The sequence below is a fragment of the Apteryx mantelli genome, chromosome 1 (assembly GCF_036417845.1).
Source record: "Apteryx mantelli isolate bAptMan1 chromosome 1, bAptMan1.hap1, whole genome shotgun sequence".
NCBI lineage: Eukaryota > Metazoa > Chordata > Aves > Apterygiformes > Apterygidae > Apteryx > Apteryx mantelli.
Genome location: NC_089978.1, coordinates 1,988,012 through 2,005,782, shown reverse-complemented (window position 1 = coordinate 2,005,782; position 17,771 = coordinate 1,988,012). Strand labels below are relative to the sequence as shown.

General features: G+C 66.0%; 3 protein-coding genes across 3 annotated transcripts; 1 reads left to right on the top strand and 2 right to left on the bottom strand.

The window, feature by feature from the left end:
• On the bottom strand, positions 1-2,265 carry LOC136991045 (ecto-ADP-ribosyltransferase 5-like). The gene is made up of 3 exons (XM_067289524.1): positions 2,194-2,265; positions 724-1,432; positions 1-17 (listed from the first exon to the last, which is right to left on the bottom strand). Exons 1-3 carry the CDS (start codon positions 2,263-2,265, stop codon positions 1-3), a joined length of 798 nt encoding a protein of 265 aa, XP_067145625.1.
• A 1,375-nt stretch (positions 2,266-3,640) lies between these two features.
• Positions 3,641-7,092, bottom strand: LOC136991094 (neuronal acetylcholine receptor subunit alpha-10-like). Its single transcript, XM_067289587.1, has 5 exons — positions 7,023-7,092; positions 6,530-6,675; positions 5,037-5,191; positions 4,361-4,893; positions 3,641-4,137 (listed from the first exon to the last, which is right to left on the bottom strand). Exons 1-5 carry the CDS (start codon positions 7,090-7,092, stop codon positions 3,641-3,643), a joined length of 1,401 nt encoding a protein of 466 aa, XP_067145688.1.
• Positions 7,093-9,591: 2,499 nt separating this feature from the next.
• On the top strand, positions 9,592-10,747 carry LOC136991044 (erythroblast NAD(P)(+)--arginine ADP-ribosyltransferase-like). The gene is made up of 3 exons (XM_067289523.1): positions 9,592-10,399; positions 10,534-10,572; positions 10,665-10,747. The coding sequence occupies exons 1-3, from the start codon at positions 9,592-9,594 to the stop codon at positions 10,745-10,747; spliced, it is 930 nt and encodes a 309-aa protein (XP_067145624.1).
• Positions 10,748-17,771: the final 7,024 nt, after the last annotated feature.

Sequence of the window (17,771 nt, the reverse complement as noted above, 5' to 3'; positions counted from 1 at the left end):
CTAGGGATAAGCAGGGACTGCGGGGATGAGCCGGAACAAGGGGGATGAGCAGGGACTGGGGGATGAGCAGGGACTGAGAGGATGAGCAGGGACCAGGAATGAGCAGGGACCGGAGGGATGAGCAGGGACTGAGAGGATGAGCAGGGACCAGGGATGAGCTGGGACGGGGATGAGCAGGGATGGGAATGAGCAGGGACTGGAGGGATGAGCAGGGACTGGGGGATGAGCAGGGACCAGGGATGAGCAGGGACGGGGATGAGCAGGCATCGCTCTCGGGGTGCAGCACGGGCACCGGTGCTGGCCTTGCTGCAGCCGGGTTTGAAATGACGGCACCAACACTGCACCCACCCGTGCGTCTGCGTTAGCTTTATTGGGGCAGGAGCGGGGGGCAGGATTTCCTGGGGAGCCGCCAGGCCAGGCAGCCTCGGAGCCCCCCAGTCCTGGCTGGGGCCAAGCAGGGGATCAAAGCACGCCTGATCCGGGAGCGCCGAGCCGCGAAGCATCCGAGGGGGGGGACACCGAACCTCTGGCTCAGCCGCTGGCATCATCCCGGCATCGTCCCGGGGCGAGCGGCGCTCTGCGAGGGTGCCGGAGGGCTGCAAGGAAGACGGGCTCTCAGCCGGGCATCCCGCGGGCTGCCGCCGCCGCCGCCGCCGGCTCAGCACCTTGCCGGGAGCCCACGGGGCTGCGACCAGCCGCGAGGCAGCGCCGGCTGCCGCTTACCTTTCACGTACTCGCAGTTGTAGCGGCTGAAAGTGCTGTTTTGGCTGTGAAGGACAATCTCGTTGCTGCCCCCGCTCCGGGCATAGTTGACCACTCGGAAGCACTCGTACGGGGGGATCAGCATCTCCTGTTCCTGGGGCATGAAGGACAGGCGGCTGATGGGCACCCCGTAGCATGTGTGGATGGTGAAGAAGGTGTCCGTCCCGAATTTCATGGCTTCCTGCTTGTCCAGGGAGGTGGAGGTGAACCTCCCAAACCTGACCGTCTCCCCCTGGGGCTGCAGGTGCAGGCAGGAGACCCCCCGGTACACCTCCGGCCGGTAGGTGCTGGTGCAATCCTGCCTCAGCACTTGCAAAGCTCTGGTCAGGTAATAGTGCATGGCTTTGTACTGGAAGCACTGGAGGTAAGAGCGACGGTCCCTGCCGTCCTGGGCCACCGCTGTGTTGAAGTCCTTGTACAACCCGGAGTCAGCGGTGTACGCCAGGACGGCTATGCCGTACTCTGTGCGGAAGCCCGCCGGCAGGCTGAGTTTGCTGTGCCGCCGCGACCACTTGGCTTCCGCTTTTTTCCACACCTGGGAAAACTCAGCGTTGGCTGCTTTCTCCTTGCTCAGCAGCTTCTTTGCGTGTATCTCCATCTCCTGCGTGCAGCCGCGGTACTGGTCGTCGAAGGCATCGCACGCTATGTCCAGCACCGGAGGCTCAGCCCACTGGTGGGAGAAGCAGCGGGAAGTGCCGGGAGGGATGCAACGGCCGAGCCAGAGAGCTGGGGAGCCGGGCAGGGGGCGGTGGGGCAGGGAGCAGGGCTGGGGGGCTGCTGCTGGCAGGGCTCTCCGAGGAAAGGGGGGGCGGCACCGAAGGGCAGAGTTTGGGCACGGGCAGCAGGCGAGCGGGGCTGGGGCTGGCGGGAGGCGGAGGGATGCTGGGGGAGCAGCGGGAGGCCGGGGGGGGGGAGCAGGGGGGGCAGGAGCCAAGGCCTGCAGCAGGGTCAGCCCCCCCCCCCCCCCCCCGGTGCCGTGCTGCGACATGGGGCAGCCCCGGAGCCTCGCCAGGGTCACGTTCCTGGCTTGCGGGATCCCCGTGGGCTGCCTGCTCCAGCCGGCTCTGCTGCAGCAACAAGGGGGTTTGCTCCGGGAGAGATCCCACTGCCCGGGGGTTTGCTCCAGGAGAGATCTGAATGCATGGGGGTTTGCTCCAGGAGGGATCCCACTGCCCAGGGATTTGTTCCGGGAGAGATCCCACTGCCTGGGGGTTTGCTCTGGGAGAGATTCCACTGCCTGGGAGTTTGCTCCAGGAGAGATCCCACTGCCTAGCGGTTTGCTCTGGGAGAGATTCCACTGCCTGGGAGTTTGCTCCAGGAGAGATCCCACTGCCCAGGGGTTTGCTTTGGGAGAGATCCCACTGCTTGGGAGTTTGCTCCGAGAGGGACCCGCTGACCCTGGATTTTCTCCCAGCTCCACAAGGCAGTTACCTCGAAGGTGCTCCGGAGGCTCTGCTCGGAGAGGACGGCCAGGGCCAGAACCAGGAGGCACCTGAGGGTCATTTTCTTGCTTGCTGAAAGGGAAGACGGTGATGAGCCGGAGAGGAGGAGGAGGAGGAGGAGGAAGGCAAGGCCTCCCTGCCTGTGCCGTGCACCCTCGTGTCTCCGTGTGGGTCTCTCTCAGAGCAGCAGATGCTCCCACCTGCCCATGGGTCGCATCTGCATGCAAAAATCCATGCACGCGCCCGTGCAAATGCACCCGCTTCTGCTGGGTTGCACGGTCACGGCTGCCCCGAGCCACAGCTCTGCTTCCCCGCCCCCCCCCCCCCGGCTCCATCCCACGCCGGAGCTGAAGCTTTGCCCTACCTGCGCTCCCCCAGGGACCTTTTCCAAAGCAGCGGCTGCCTCCGACGTGCAACAGGGGCAGACGGACCTCTGTGCTGCGCCGCAGCGCTTAAAAGCGCCTCTGCAGGAGCGCAGACCACACAGGAACCCAAGGCCGTCGCGGTCCCCCCCCTGTGTCACCCCCCCTCTTGCTCGCCCGAAAGCATGGGAAAACCACGGGGCTGCAAAGCCCAAGCGATGCAACGCCGGTCCTGGCCCCTCGGCATGTCCGGGGTGGGAAACTGCCCTCTGGTCCCGGCTGGGCGCCAGGCTGCGGAGCAGAGGTGCTGGAGAAGCAGGAGCATGGCCGGCTCCAGAGCGCTGCGGGATGCGATTCCCCGGGGCCAGGGCCGAACCCGCAGCCTTGTCCGCTCATCCCAGCTTCATCGGAGCAGTAAAACTCTCGTGCCTCCGTTTCCCTTGGCCGAGACAGGCTAAAACCAGGGCCAGGAGCACGCCGTCTACCTCATCTCACACCTCTGACCGCATCCTCTCCGGCTCCGGGGGGGCTGCGCAAACCCACCCAGTTCTGGGAAACCGGCTCAGCCCCAAAGCGTTGCGGACAGACGCGCTGACGCGCGTGGGGCTGGCGAGAAAGGCCGCAGCCGGGGCACGTTTGCTACGTGACCGAAGGCTGAACGGTTTCGCCGGGCTGCTGCCAGGTGAGAAGGCGGCGGCAGTCACCGGCCATCCGGTGCCGGGGGGGATCCCAGCTGGATCCAGCGCCCCGGTGCGCCGGCAGCCTCCCCCTGCTCGCTCCTGAGGATGCCCCTGGATGTGCAGGCACCGAGGCGGGAAGCAGAGCGCAGGGGACACACGCCAGCCTTTATTCCCCGCTCGGTTTGTTTTTAGCCCCGGCATCTTCCTCGGTTGGACACGAGGAAGGAGCCTGGCTGCCGGGCTGGACCCCGGCGGCGTCCCCGGCTCTTCCCCCACCGGCGCGTGGCCCCGCGGTGGGACGGGGACCCTGGAGCGTGTTTGCGAGAAGTCCGAGAGCGGGATTGGGAAGAGCATCCCGGCGTGGGGCTGGCGGCTCCGTGGAGCACCGGGGCCGTCAGACAGCTTTGCCCACGATCAGCACGCTCATGAAGAGGACCATGACGAAGAAGACCCACATGAAGAAGCGGTCCATCACCTTGGCCACCTTCTTCCACTCTCCGGCGCGGCGCTGAGCTGCCCGGTGGTCGCGGAAGCAGCCGGCGATGTAGCCGACGTTCCTCAGCAGGGCATCGTGGTGGCACAGGCACCAGCCCCGGGGGCAGCCCCGCGCCTGGCTCCCCCCGCCGGGGCTCTCCTCTGCCCAACCCGTCCCCATCCCATGCGGCTCCTCCTTGCTGGCCCTGCCGTCCACCGTGCGCGGATGCCGGGGGCTCTTGCAGTTCTCCCCCACCTCGTAGACGAAGAAGACCCGGGCCATGTAGTGCAGGATGAGCTTCTTGGCCCACCTGGGCACGGGCTTGGCGCCCGGGCCGCAGTGGTGGATGTTCATGATGAAGATGGTCAGCGCGGTGGAGGCCGTGATCATGGTCATGGTGGCGATGTAGTACTTCCCTGCAAGGCAAGCGTCAGCCGTCATGCCGCGGCACGGCTGGGGCGCGGAGGTCCCACCCGTGCCCACCAATGCGTGACCCCCCCCTCCATGGAGCACGAGGAGCCAGCCAGCAGGACGGCTTCCTCCTCCCGGCCGAGCCCTCCTCCGTGCCGGGACGAGGACGAGCGCCTGGGGCCCCCCGCTCAGCCTCGGGGCGGCGAGACGGGGCCGGCGGGCGCTCACCGATCAGCGGCACGCTCTCCGACGGCGGCATGCTCTCCGCCACCAGCAGCTGGAAGACGGTGAGGGCCAGCAGCACCGTCACGCCCAGCGAGACCTTCTCGCCCGAGTCGGCCGGCAGGTAGAAGCCCAGCGGGGCGAGGAAGGAGATCATGATGCAAGGCAGGAGCAGGTTGAAGATGTAGAAGGAGGCGCGTCTCTTGAGGAGCAGCGTGTAGGTGACGTCGGGGTAGGGCTCCGAGCAGCAGCCGTAGGTGATGACGTTCCTCGTGGCTGGCATGCCCAGCACCTCCCACTCCACGTTCTCCACGAAGTCCGTCAGGTCGCCCGTGTCCAGCCGGTTGTGGAGGTCGATCTGGTTGCCGTTGTAGGTCCAGGACCCGAAGGTCAGGCGGCACTGCTGCCCGTCGAAGGGGAAGAAGGAGACGTCCACCTTGCAGGAGCTCTTGGTGATGGCCGGCGAGTCCCACATGATCTGCCCGTCGGAGCGGAGCACCACGTTGGTCTCCATGGAGCCGCTCAACTGGTCGTCGGCTCTGGCGGAGCAGGAGAACGGCCGTGGGCCGGGAGCGCCCGTGCACGGAGAGCCGGGCACGGCTCCGCCACGCCGGCGCCTCTTCCCGCGCCCCGACGCCGGCGGCACCCCGGCTCCGCCACCCCGGCGCCTCTTCCCACCCACTTGTTGTAGAGGACGATGTCCGGCCGCCAGACGTAGCTGCTGGGGACGCGGATGCTGTCGATGCCGTCGTAGGCGTCCTTGTCCCAGGTGAGGAAGGCGTCGAGCCAGGCCTGGCGGACCCACAGGTAGGCGGTGAGCACCTGGTTCCTCTCGTCCTGGCGCCCCGGGGCAGAGGAGCCGGTGGGTGCCGGGGACGCGGCACGGCCCCGGACCCAAATATAGCGCCGGCCGCCGGACCCTGCTCCGGGGCCGCTGGCCCAGCCGGCTCTGCCAGGGCTACGAGGGACTTGGGAGGGTTTTGGGGGGCTGCATTGGCTTCAAGGGGGTGAGCGGGGCTGGGGGAGGGCTGAGCTGGTTGCAAGGGTCTGAGCTGCTTTTGGGGGGGTCTGAGCTGCTTTTGGGGGGGGTCTGAGCTGGTTTAGAGGGTCTGAGCTGGTTTTGGGGGTCTGAGCTGCTTTTGAGGTGGTCTGAACTGGTTTTGAGGGGGTCTGAACTGGTTTAGAGGGTCTGAGCTGGTTTCCATGGGTCTGAACTGGTTTCCAGGGGTCTGAGCTGGTTTCCATGGGTCTGAACTGGTTTCCAGGGATCTGAACTGGTTTCCAGGGATCTGAACTGGTTTCCAGGGGCCTGAGCTGGTTTCCAGGGGTCTGAACTGGTTTCCAGGGATCTGAGCTGGTTGCAGGGGGTCTAAGCTGGTTTTGGGGCATCTAAGCTGGTTTCCAGGGGTCTGAACTGTTTTGGGGGGATCTGAACCGGTTGGAAGTGTCTGAGCTGATTTTGGGGTATCTGAGCTGGTTTCTGGGAGTCTGAGCTGCTTTGGGGGGATCTGAACTAGTTTCCAAGGGGCCTGAGCTGCTTTCAGGGGGGTCTGAACTGCTTTCGGCAGGGTCTGAGCTGGTTTCCAAGGTTCTGAGCTGATTTTGGAGGGGGGGGGGGTCTGAACTGGTTTAGAGGAGTCTGAGCTTGTTTCAGGGGTCTGAGCTGGTTTCTGGAGATCTGAGCTGGTTTCCAGGGATCTGAGCTGTTTTGGGGGGCTCTGAGCTGGTTTCCAGGGATCTGAGCTGTTTTGGGGGGCTCTGAGCTGGTTTCCAGGGCTCTGAGCTGGTTTCCAGGGATCTGAACTGGTTTCGGGGGCTCTGAGCTGGTTTCCAGGGATCTGAGCTGGTTTCCAGGGCTCTGAGCTGGTTTCCAGGGATCTGAGCTGGTTTCAGGGGATCTGAGCTGTTTTGGGGGGCTCTGGGCTGGTTTCCAGGGATCTGAGCTGGTTTCCAGGGATCTGAGCTGGTTTCGGGGGATCTGAGCTGGTTTCCAAGGGGCTGAGCAGGCTCTGGGGGGGGGACGGCGCTGGCTCTGCGGGTCAGCGCTGGGCATCGCCCCGGGCTGAGCGGCACCGGCCGTTGGGTCGGAGCGGAGCGCGGCCGAGCGGTGGCCGGAGCGCGGGGGCGCAGACCCGGCCGGCTCGGGGTTTCGGAGCGGGTCGGGCGGCCGCTCACCATGTCGATGATCTGGGAGAGGGTGATCTGCAGGGTGACGTTCAGCGCCCGGTCCGTGTCCTCCACGGGGCGCAGGGCGCTGGAGTAGTTGGCGAAGAGGTCGCGGAGCAGCTTGTAGGCGAATTTCCCTTGGGCTCCTCGGCAGCCTGGATGGACACGGACACGGACACGGACACCGAGCCGGGCTGGGGAGCAGCAAAGCCCCCGGCGCCTGCCAGCCCCCGGCCCCATCCTTGGGGCTGCTGCTTGGCTCCTCCGGGGCTTCCCGAAAAGCAGCAGCTGCCCGTCCCCATCCCCGTGCCCATTCCCGTGCCTGCTCTGAAAGTTTCATGAGGGATCGCATTTCGCCGGTGTCTCGCAAGACGCGCTCACCGGCCGAGGCAGGCCGCTGGCGGTTGCAGCCGGAGCGCCTTCCCGGCGGCTTTGCACGGCCCGGGAGAGTCGCAATCCGGTGGGATTGCAGCGCCGGTGGAGCCCCTTCCCGCGCGCTTACCTGGGGCCAGGAGGGCGCCCGCCGCGCACAGCGCCAGCAGCGAGCCGGGCAGCCGGACGCCGGGCGCCATCCTCGCGCGCTCGCCCGGCCCAGCGCCCCGCGGGGACTCAGGAGCCGGATGCGGGGGACATCGCTGGGCTCAGCAGCCCGCGGGGTGCCGGGGAGCGGGGATGCTCCGCTGAGAGCCGGGAGGCCGCCGGCGAAGCCCTCCCCGCGCGGCATCTCCCGCGGGACGGGGAGGGATTTTGTGCCGCCTTTAAGGGCTCGGCTCCGGCCGGCGGGGTGACGTCAGGGCCGGGGACGGTGGCTGTCGCCGCACGGATGCGCGGGGGAGTCGCACCGGCAGAGCCGAGCTGCTGAGCGGGAGAGCAACTCTGCCCAAGGGCTTTTCCGAAGGGCCTTTCCTGACACGGAGCAGCGGAAACGCCGGGTGCAGGCAGGAGCCCCGGGTGGCCGGTGGCCGCACGCGGGTGGACACCGAAGCGGAGACCCCCGGTCCCCCCGGGTAGCAGAGGGACGTGACCTTCCTCTGCCTCTCTCAGGCTGGAGCAGCTTGGGGCCGGGGCCCCTGTAGCCCCGGGGCAGGCAGGGGACACAGCGACTCCTGGGGCCGCCCGCGCGGGAGCCGAGCTGCGCTTGGCCCTCGCTGCACGCTTCTCCCTGCCCGCAGGGTTTTTTTTGCAGCGCTTTGCTCCCTGCCGTCAGCTTTGAGCGTTGGAAACTGCTGTCTCAAGCCACCTCTGCCTGCCCCCACGCCGCTGTCGCGGAGACGTTTTATCTTCTAACTCACGCCGCTTGCTAGCATCGCCTTTCGGCAGCGTCTTGCATGCGGCTAAAATCCCCGCAGGCCCGAAGAGCGGATCCGGCGCAGGCAGCTCGGGGGACTTCGGTGAAGGCATCTGCGATGGAAGGAGGAGGAGTGAGACGTCAGGGAGGCCTCAGCTGAGAGTCACCCACCGGCCGGGTCGTGGTCAGGGCTGAAAGGGGGCGAGCGGGAGGACGGGCAGTGAGAAACGGCTCCGTCTGGACATTCCCGAAGCAGATTTTCAGCTGTTTAAGAAAGACAAAAGAAAGAGGAAACAGGAAAAAAAAAGAAAGACTCCAATAGTTCGAAAGCAGGTGGAAATGTGGAGTTTTGGGGTGACCTTGGCATTGCTGGGTGGCTCCGAAGCCCCTCGCCTCGGCTTGCCCTTTCCACGTGCCCCCAGAAGGTCCCTTGTAATTAAGCCCAGAGCCGACGTTTCTCTTTGGGCAGCCAAACCCCAAATGCAGGGCTGGGCTGGGGCAGGTGCTGGGGCCCATTTCCCACTCTGGGACCCATTTCCCACTCTGGGACCCATTTCCCACGCTGGGACCCATTTCCCACGGTGGGACCATTTGCCATGTTGGGACCCATTTCCCATGCTGGGATCCATTTCCCATGCTGTGACCATCTCCCACACTGGGACCCATTTCCCACACTGGGACCCATTTCCCATACCGGGACCCATTTCCCACACTGGGATCCATTTCCCACGCTGGGACCATTTCCCACGCCAGGGATGTCCCTACCCCACCCGGTGCAGGATTCCCCCTGGAAGGGGCTCGCTTCTGCCTCCGGCCTTCGAAACCCCGCGGGCTCCGGGCCGGGGCTGCCTCCTCCAGGGCCCCCAGCCACCAGCCTGACCTCCGACCGCCGCTGACATGCGTGTCACGACGTGGCCCGTGCTCAGCGGCCCGACGCCCCCGGGTGCGAGTGCGCCGAGGCAGCGGGGCTGCACGGGCAGAGCCGCTCCGTCTAACGCCGCCCGGGCGAGCGCCGGCTCCCAGCCCCGCGACACCCGAGCGCCGCAGAGCGACGGCAGCTCCGTGCAGGGGCTTTCCGAGCGGCGTCACTGCGACCTGCTTTTAGCAATGCCGGACGGCGCCGCGAGCGATTCCGGGCGGTCACGGGGGGGGGCTGGGGTGTAAATAAGCGGGAAGGAGCAGGTGTGGGGGGCGGACGTGGGGCCGAGCGAGCCCTGCTCGAGGCTGCTATAAAAAGAAAGCCCGGGCGCTTCTCACGTGTCCTGCCAGCGATGTGCGGGGGGCGCCGGGAGCTCGCCGAGCCGGGAGCCGGGAGCGGAGGTGCCGGGCTGTGCCGCGGCCGGAGCAGCGGCGCAGGTAGCGTCTCGGGGGGTGTCCGGGGGGGCTGCGGGCGAGGGGAGCTGCGGGGACGCTGGTGCGAGCGAGTAGCGCAAGCGAGGGCGATCGATCGCCGCCCCTCGGCTTCCAGCCCCTCGGCTGCTCTTTGCCAGCTCCTGCTGCAAGTCCGTCCCCCCCCCAAAAAAAACACCGGAAGGGGCTTTCTCCCCAAAACCGGGACCAACGCCGACCTCCGCTGCGCTTCTCTCCGCAGGCGCCTCCCGCCGCCCCCCGCGCTTTAGTCACCTTCCCCGAGCCGAAGGCTGCTCCCGCTGCCCGGCCTCGCCGGCGCTGAGCTCCTGCGGCGCGCGGAGCAAGCGGGAGCCTCCGTCCCCGCGGAGCCCCCTCGACTCCCCACAGCCCGGGCCTTCCCCACGGCTCTTCCCGACGGGAGCGCGCACCCCGCATGGAGCGCCCGGCGCCGGCCGCGGTGCTGCTGCTGCTGCTGCTGCTGGTGGTGGTGGGGACCCTGGTGGCCGGCGTCGCCCCACGCAAGCGGGACCTCTTCCCCGTCAAGGAGGTGACGCTGGACATGGTGCCCAGCTCCTTCGACGACCGCTACCGGGGCTGCGCCGGCACCATGGAGGCCGAGCTGGCGGAGCTGAACCGCACCGAGATGACCGGCAACCGGGTCTACGCCGAGGCCTGGGCCAGCGCCGTGTCCCGGTGGGGCGAGTGGCGGCACGCAGGTCCCCGGCCGCGGGACCTCAAGCCGGAGCAGGAGATGGCCATCCTGGCCTACACCATGCAGGGGCCGCTGCACGGCGAGTTCAACGCGGCCGTGCGGGAGGCCGGGCTCTCCCGCCGCCACTACCTCGACCACTTCCACTTCAAGACCTTGCACTTCCTCCTGACCACGGGCCTCCAGGCGCTGCGGGACGCCCAGCCCCGGCGCTGCCGCAGGGTCTACCGCGGAGTCAGCGGCGTCCGCTTCGGCGCCGAGCGGCACCGCTCCGTCCGCTTCGGCCACTTCGCCTCCTCGTCGCTCAGGAACGCCAGCGCCTGGCGCTTCGGCCGGGACACCTTCTTCTCCGTGGAGACGTGCTACGGCGCCGTCATCAGGAACTTCTCCTTCTTCCCCGAGGAGGACGAAGTCCTCATCCCGCCCTCCGAGAGCTTCGAGGTCACCGGTGTGGCCCGCGCTGGAGGCTGGGCGATCATCGAGCTCCGCTCCCAGGGCTCCTTCAGCTCCTACAACTGCGAGTTGGTGCAAGGTGAGGTGGACGCGGGGGAGCGGGCGGCACGGTGCAGCGCGGTGCAGCTCCCCTCCAGCACCCGGCCACGCTGGGGCGACGCGTGGGGCGCGTTGCAACCGCTGCTCCGTGCACATTGCTGCTTTCTTCGGCAGAGAAAAGATGCAAGACGCGGCCGTGCGTGTTCAGCGCGGGTAAGGAAACCGCTGACAGCCCCATTCCCCAGGAATTCCCCCTTTGCACCCTCTGGACCGTGACTAACACCCCTTTTTCTGGCGTTCCCCAGGCTGGAGCAGCCTGATGGCCCCCTCAAGCCTCTGGGGGCTGCTGCTGGCAGTCAAGGCCCTGACGGCGACAGGAGGTCCCTGACGCTCTCCGTGCACCCCTGGCATTGTGGCTGCGTGGAAAAGCAGGTCTCGGAAATGCCCAAAATGCGTGTCCGGTGCAGCACGGGCTCTGCTGGGGAAGGAGCTGCGAAAGCCCTCGTGCGCGGGGTCGCTCCTGCCCGCCCGCCTCGCGCCGGCACCTCTGCCCCTGCGGCTCCTGCAGCGGCTCTCGGAGGCGAAGGCCGGCTCCAACTCCGGTCCCGGCCCCCCGGAGCAGCTCTGGGGGTGCCACGGGGCGCGGGGGGAGGTTGGCCCCGCTGCTTCGGCTGCATGCATTTCCTTGGCAAGTATTGTAGGGTAATAAAAACCTTCCTCTGGCATGGGGAGGCATCCATGAGGGTTTCCTGCGGCTCCCTGTGGAGGCTCTTTGGGAGAGCGGGCTGGAGCGAGGTTTTCAGAAGAGCCGTCTGTCTGGCAGCCCAGGCCCTGCTTCGCAGCCAGGCTCGGGGGGGGGGGGGTCTTTGCCAGCCCTGCTGTGCCCCCAGGGCAGCCAAAAATGTCCAAATCTCCCAGGCCCAGCAGCCTTGCCCCCAGCACCCTCTGCCCTGGCAGGCAGTGAGAACTGCATCCATCCTGCACCATACGGCATCCCTGAGTGCCCTGCAGGCTCCCAGGCATCAGTGGGGACCAGGGGATGAGCAGGGACCAGAGGGGATGAGTGGGGACTGGGGGATGAGCAGGGACCAGGCGGATGAGCCAGGATGGGGATGAGCAGGGACTGGGGGTGAGCAGGGACCAGGGGGGATGAGCAGGGCCTGGAGGAGATGAGCAGGGACTGGGGATGAGCAGGGATGGGAATGAGCAGGCATCGCTCTCGGGGTGCAGCACGGGCACCGGTGCTGGCCTTGCTGCAGCCGGGTTTGAAATGACGGCACCAACACTGCACCCGCCCGTGCATCTGCGTTAGCTTTATTGGGGCAGGAGCGGGGGGCAGGATTTCCTGGGGAGCCACCAGGGATGGAGAGTCCACAAACTCTCTGGGTAACCTGTTTCCTTATGTTCAGAGGGACCTGCGTGTGTTTTGGTTTGTGCCCGTTGCCTCTCGTCCTATCGCTGGGCACCACTGAGAAGAGTCTGGCTCCATCCTCTTGACACCCTCCCTTCAGATATTTGGAGACATTGATAAGATCCCCCTCAGCCTTCTCTTCTCCAGGCTAAACAGGCCCAGCTCTCTCAGTCTTTCCTCATAGGAGAGATGCTCCAGTCCCCTCATCATCTTTGTAGCCCTTTGCTGGACTATCCCAAGTAGTGCCAAGTCTCTCTTGCACTGGGGAGCCCAGAACTGCACACACTACTCCAGATGTGGCCTCAGCAGGGCTGAGGAGAGGGGCAGGATCACCTCCCTCAACCTGCTGGCAGCACCCTTCCTGAGGCACCCCAGGAGACCATTGGCCTTCTTGGCCACAAGGCCACATTGCTGCCTCATGCTTAACTTGGTGTTCACCAGCACTCCCAGGTCCTTCTCCGCAGAGCTGCTTTCCAGCAGGTCAACCCCCAGCCTGTCCTGGTGCATGGGGTTATTCCTCCCCAGGTGCAGAACTCTGCACTTGCCTTTGTTGAACTTCAGGAGGTTCCTCTCCGCCCACCTCTCCAGCCTGTCCAGGTCCCTCTGAATGGCAGCACAGCCCTCTGGGGTATCGGCCACTCCTCCCAGTTTTGGATCCTCAACAAACTTGCTGAGGGTGCACTCTGTGCCTTCATCCAGGTCATTGATGGAGAAGTTGAACAAGACTGGACCCAGTACTGACCCCCGGGGGACACCGCTAGCTACAGGCCCCCAACTAGGCTCTGCACCGCTGATCACAACCCTCTGAGCTCTGCCGTTCAGCCACTTCTCAAGCCACCTCACTCTCCACTCATCTAGACCACCTTTCCTGAGCTGGCTGAGGAGGATGTTATGGGAGACAGTGTCCAAAGCCTTGCTGAAGTCAAGGCACACAACATCCACTGCTCTCCCCTCAGCTACCCAGCCAGCCATTCCATCCCAGAAGGCTATCAATCAGATTGGTTCAGCATGATTTCCCCTTGGTGAAGCCATGCTGACTACTCCTGATCACCTTCTTTTCCTCCACATGCTTGCAGATGGCCTCCACGATGAGCTGCTGCATCACCTTTCCAGGGATGGAGGTGAGGCTGACTGGCCTCTAGTTCCTTGGGTCCTCCTTCTTGCCCTTTTTGAAGACTGGGGTGACATTGGCTTTCTTCCAGGCCTCAGGCACCTCTCCTCTTCCACATGACCTTTCCAAGATGAGGCAGAGTGGCCTAGCAATAACATGCGCCAGCTCCCTCAGCACTCGTGGGTACATCCCATCAGGGCCCATGGATTTGTGGGTGTCAAGTTTGCCTAAATGATCTCTAACCCCATCCTCCTCCACCAAGGGAAAGTCTTCCTCTCTCCAGACTTTCTCTCTTGCCTCCAGGGTCTGGGGTTCCTGAGGGCTGGCCTGAGCAGTAAAGACTGAGGCAAAGGCGGCATTCAGTAACTCTGCCTTCTCTGCATCCTTCGTCACCAGGGCACCCACCCCATTCAGCAAAGGCCCCACATTTTCCCTACTCTTCCTTTTGCTGCTGATGTTTGAGTTGGGGAAGAAGGATGGCTCTGGACGCCCACTGACTGGTGCGCAGAGTTTTATTTGCAGCGGCCCCGAGGGGAGCAGGGCGTCGAGCTCAGCGGGGCGCTCGCTAACGGCACCTGTGGCCGGGCGCTGAGCTTCCTTATTGCGCGCGGCAGCGGCTCCTCGCCTGGCGCCTTGCGGGCGCTCGCGGCCTCCTCCCGAGGAGGGCGGCACATCTGCGCACGGCCTTGCGCAGCGCTCGGAAGGCGCCGCAAGTGCAGCCCGGGCACAGCAGGGAGCCCAGCGGCGCTCTGCAGTCAGCAGCGGCGGCAGCGTGGGCAGCGGGAGGGGAGGGCGGCTGCGCTGGCGGGGGCCAGAGCTGCGCGGTGGGCCAGCGCGTCAGGGCCGGGGGAGCCGAGGGCCGCGCTCGGCTTGGGCCGCGGGGCTGCGCGGGGGGCGCGAGACGCCGAGCTGCGCCTTGGCCTGCGAGCGGGACGGGCGCCCAGGCCCCCAGCAGGATGGACCTGCGGGCCATGTGCGCTGGCCAGTCCACGTGTGGGGTTTTGGGCACGCAGTCGAGCAGCTTGTGGTCCTCCTTGCTGAGGAACACGGTCTGGTTGGCCCCGAAGCGCACACGCCGGCATGTTGGGATTGCCGGTGGGGCTGTGGGGTTGACCAGCTGTGCCAGGTCTCCTGCAGCCGTGGGGGCAGTGGGCAGCAGCAGCAGCGTGTGCTGGGCCACAGGGACGAGCAGGTCAGCGGTGTGCGTGTGCTGCAGTCAGGGCTCGTGAGGCTGTGCAGTGGGCAAGGCGTCCTTGCTCGCGAGGCTGGGAGGGAGAAAGGAGGTGAGGAGGGAGCACAGGGCTGCGTGTTGTCCCCCAGCAGGAAGCCCTGGTGCCCGCCGTGGGTCTCCGCGTGGCCGTGGGGCAGCCCCCCTGCAGGCAAGGGCTCCGCTTACCCTGCCTGCCAGCTGCCTGCCGGCTCCTGCACGTCTGCCATGGGGAGGAAGGAGGCTGCTGGAGGAGGAGGCAGAGAGGCAGTGAGCGAGGGCAGCCCCTGCGCGCAGCCCCAGCCGGGGCAGAGGGTGGTGGGCGCAGGCAGCAGGGGGTTTGTGGGCAGGGAGCCGCTGCGGAGCGCGGCTGCGCTCTGGCACGGGGCTGCTCACCTCCGGGCTCCTGCACGCTGCCATTGCCCAGGCTGCCAGCGTCGCCCCGGGGCCCCTACAGAGGCCAAGCAAGCGGTGGTCAGCGGTGAGCATGCAAGCTGCGCCCAGGTGCCCCCTGCTCGCGGAAGGGCTGCGCCGGGAAGGCAGAGCTGAGGGTGGAGGCAGCTCTGGGGCAGGCCAGCGCGGGTGCCCTTGCTGCAGGCGCTGCCGGAGGGCAGAGCGGGCAAAAGCAGGGCTCTCTGCCTGCCTCCTACCTTGGGCCAGCGGCTCCTCACGCCCGGCACGAAGAGCACCGCCGCGCACAGCGCCGCGACGACGTTCCAGGCCGAGGGCACGTCGAGCAGGCACAGCAGCAGCAGCAGGCTCAGGGCCACGAGCTCGCACACGGCTCTCGCGCGAGGCTCCATGCCGCCGGAGCGAGGGCGCCTCGAGCGTGCAGCCGGCACAGCGCTCTGCGCCCACGTCCTGTTTGCAGAGGGCGAGCCAAAACGCGGCACGCGGCTCTTAGCGGGGCTGCCCCGACAGCGACCCTCAGCCTCCCGGCACAAGGCAGGGCAGCGGCACCCAAACTGCCCCGCAGCAGCTCCCTTCCCGTGCCCGTGCACCAGCCTCCCCGGCCCCGAGCCTCTGCTCTGCTCCTGGGCTCACCCTGCGCACGATGCTCCGCGCCCCGAGATTGACGGCGTCAGTTGTGATGCGATGGCGACACCACGGCGACACCCCTGGGGCGCGATGGCACCGCCAGGCCTCGGCTGACACTGCTGTCCCCCAAACGCCAGCAGTTCCCGGCACTGCCAGAACAAGCCCCGCGCGGCTGCGGCCGGCAGAAACCCCAACACACCCGAGAGCCGTCACCTTTGCCAAGCCCATAGGAAGGCGGTGGCCTTTTCCTGGCAGTGCCAGACCCCTGTGTCCTGGCCATGCAGGCAATGCCAGCAGCGATGTCTCCCCGAACACGGCGCCCAGCGCCAGCGCACCGCGCGCTGCCGCAGGCTCCCCCGCGAGCGGGCTCTCGTGGCTCGCCTGGGTCTGCTCTGCATCCGTGTGCAGCTGAGGAGCTGCCAGGGCCAGGGCTGGCATGGAGAGTCAGGCCCTTTCCCCGGAGGTCCCGCATGGCTGCGGAGGCAGCAGCCTGGCCAGGCCCTGCGCGGGAGGCCTGGGATAGCGCCCGCCGGGTGGTGCAGGCACCCTCGACGCAATGCCCGACTCAGGGCTGCTGCCTCCAAGAAAGCACCAGCCGGCAGGACGCTCGAGGAGCCAAGGGCGCGCTGGCAGCACGCCCGGCCGCGGGGTGCCGCGGACCCTCTGATCACAGAATCACAGAATTGCAGAATCACAGCATGGCTGAGGTTGGAAGGGACCTCTGGAGATCATCTAGTCCAACCCCCCTGCTCAACCAGGGTCACCTAGAGCATATTGCACAGGATCGCGTCCAGGTGGGTTTTGAATACCTCCAGAGAAGGCGACTCCACAACCTCTCGGGGCAACCTGCTCCAGTGCTCTGTCACCCTCACAGTGAAGAAGTTTTTTCTCATATTCACACAGACCTTCCTGTGTTTCAGTTTGTGCCCGTTGCCTCGCGTCCTGTCGCTGGGCACCACTGAAAAGAGTCTGGCTCCATCCTCTTGACACCCTCCCTTCAGATACTTGTACACATTGATAAGATCCCCTCTCAGCTTTCTCTTCTGCAGGCTAAACAGGTCCAGCTCTCTCAGCCTTTCCTCATAAGAGAGATGTTCCCGTCTCCTAATCATCTTTGTAGCCCTCCGCTGAACTTTCTCCAGTAGTGCCAAGTCTCTCTTGTACTGGGGAGCCCAGAACTGCACACACTACTCCAGATGTGGCCTCAGCAGGGCTGAGGAGAGGGGCAGGATCACCTCCCTCCACCTGCTGGCAACACTCTTCCTCATGCACCCCAGCATACCATTGGCCTTCTTGGCCACAAGGGCACATTGCTGCCTCATGCTTAACTTGGTGTCCAGCAGCACTCCCAGGTCCTTCTCCACAGAGCTGCTTCCCAGCAGGTCAACCCCCAACCTGTACTGGTGCGTGGGGTTATTCCTCCCCAGGTGCAGGACCCTGCACTTGCCTTCGTTGAACTTCAGGAGGTTCCTCTCCAGACATTGGTCCCGTCGCTACGCTGCCCACCTTCGAGGGAGTCTGGGGGCAGAGACAGGGCTGAGGGGCGCAGGTGCCTTTTCAGGGGAGCTGGTGCCCACTGCCGTGGAGGCCAGTGGACCCCTCGTGCAAGACGTGGTCGGGGAAGGGAGGTTGTGGGGGTCTGGGGCAGGAGCTCTGGTCTTGCGCGAGGTTGTGTCTGGAGGGCTGCAGAGGAGGAGGCGAAGCCAGTGGTGGTGCTGGTGGGCAGAAGGCATGGATGTGAGCGGGTGGGACTGGGCAGGGAGACTAGATGTTCTCCAGAGGTCCCCGGCAGCCTCAGCTGTTGCGTGCCTCGGTGATCTGCTCCCTTGGGGCACCGACGCTCGCCAGAGAGACACAGTCCGCTGGCTCCTTCCCAGCAAAACCCTCCGGTCGCTGTTGCAAGGAGCGGTGGTGGCTCTTTCCTGGCGTCCCTGCGGCTGAGTGCTCGAGGCAGCCGGGGGCTGGAGGGCCAAGCCGCAGACGCAGGTACGGAGGAGGGAGTCCTGAGCCAGGGCTGACGAACCTCCGGCAAAGAAGCCTGCAGAGCTTCCCACAGCCCGGCGGACAGCTGAATCCGGTATTTGGATCGTGGAGGGGAAGAGCAAGAACGAAACTGCCGCTTGGACGGACCCTGCTTCCTGGACCGGATCCCCTCCCGGGGGGTTTCTTCCTCCGGAGAGAGAAGGTGCCAGCACGGGGCGATCCACGCACGGGGTTGCCTCGCTCTGAGCAGCCGGTGCCGGCCGAGCGGGCTGTGTGGCAACACCCCCCCCTCCCCCAGGATTAACCAAAATCCCAATTATTCATCTCAGAAGAGCTGTCAGTGGTGTTACTAAAGGACTGCAGGGCCAGCGGTGGGGAATGAGCAGGGACTGGAGGGGTGAGCAGGGACCAGGAGATGAGCAGGGACTGGGGGGGTGAGCGGGAACAGGGATGAGCAGAGACCGGGGGATGAGCAGGGACTAGGGGGATGAACAGGGACCAGGGGGATGAGCTGGAACCAGGGGGATGAGCAGGGACTAGGGGGATGAGCAGGGACCAGGGATGAGCAGGGACCAGGGGGGATAAGCAGGGACCAGGCATGAACAGAGACCGGGGAGATGAGTGGGGACAGGGATGAGCAGAGAACGGGGGATGAGCAGGGA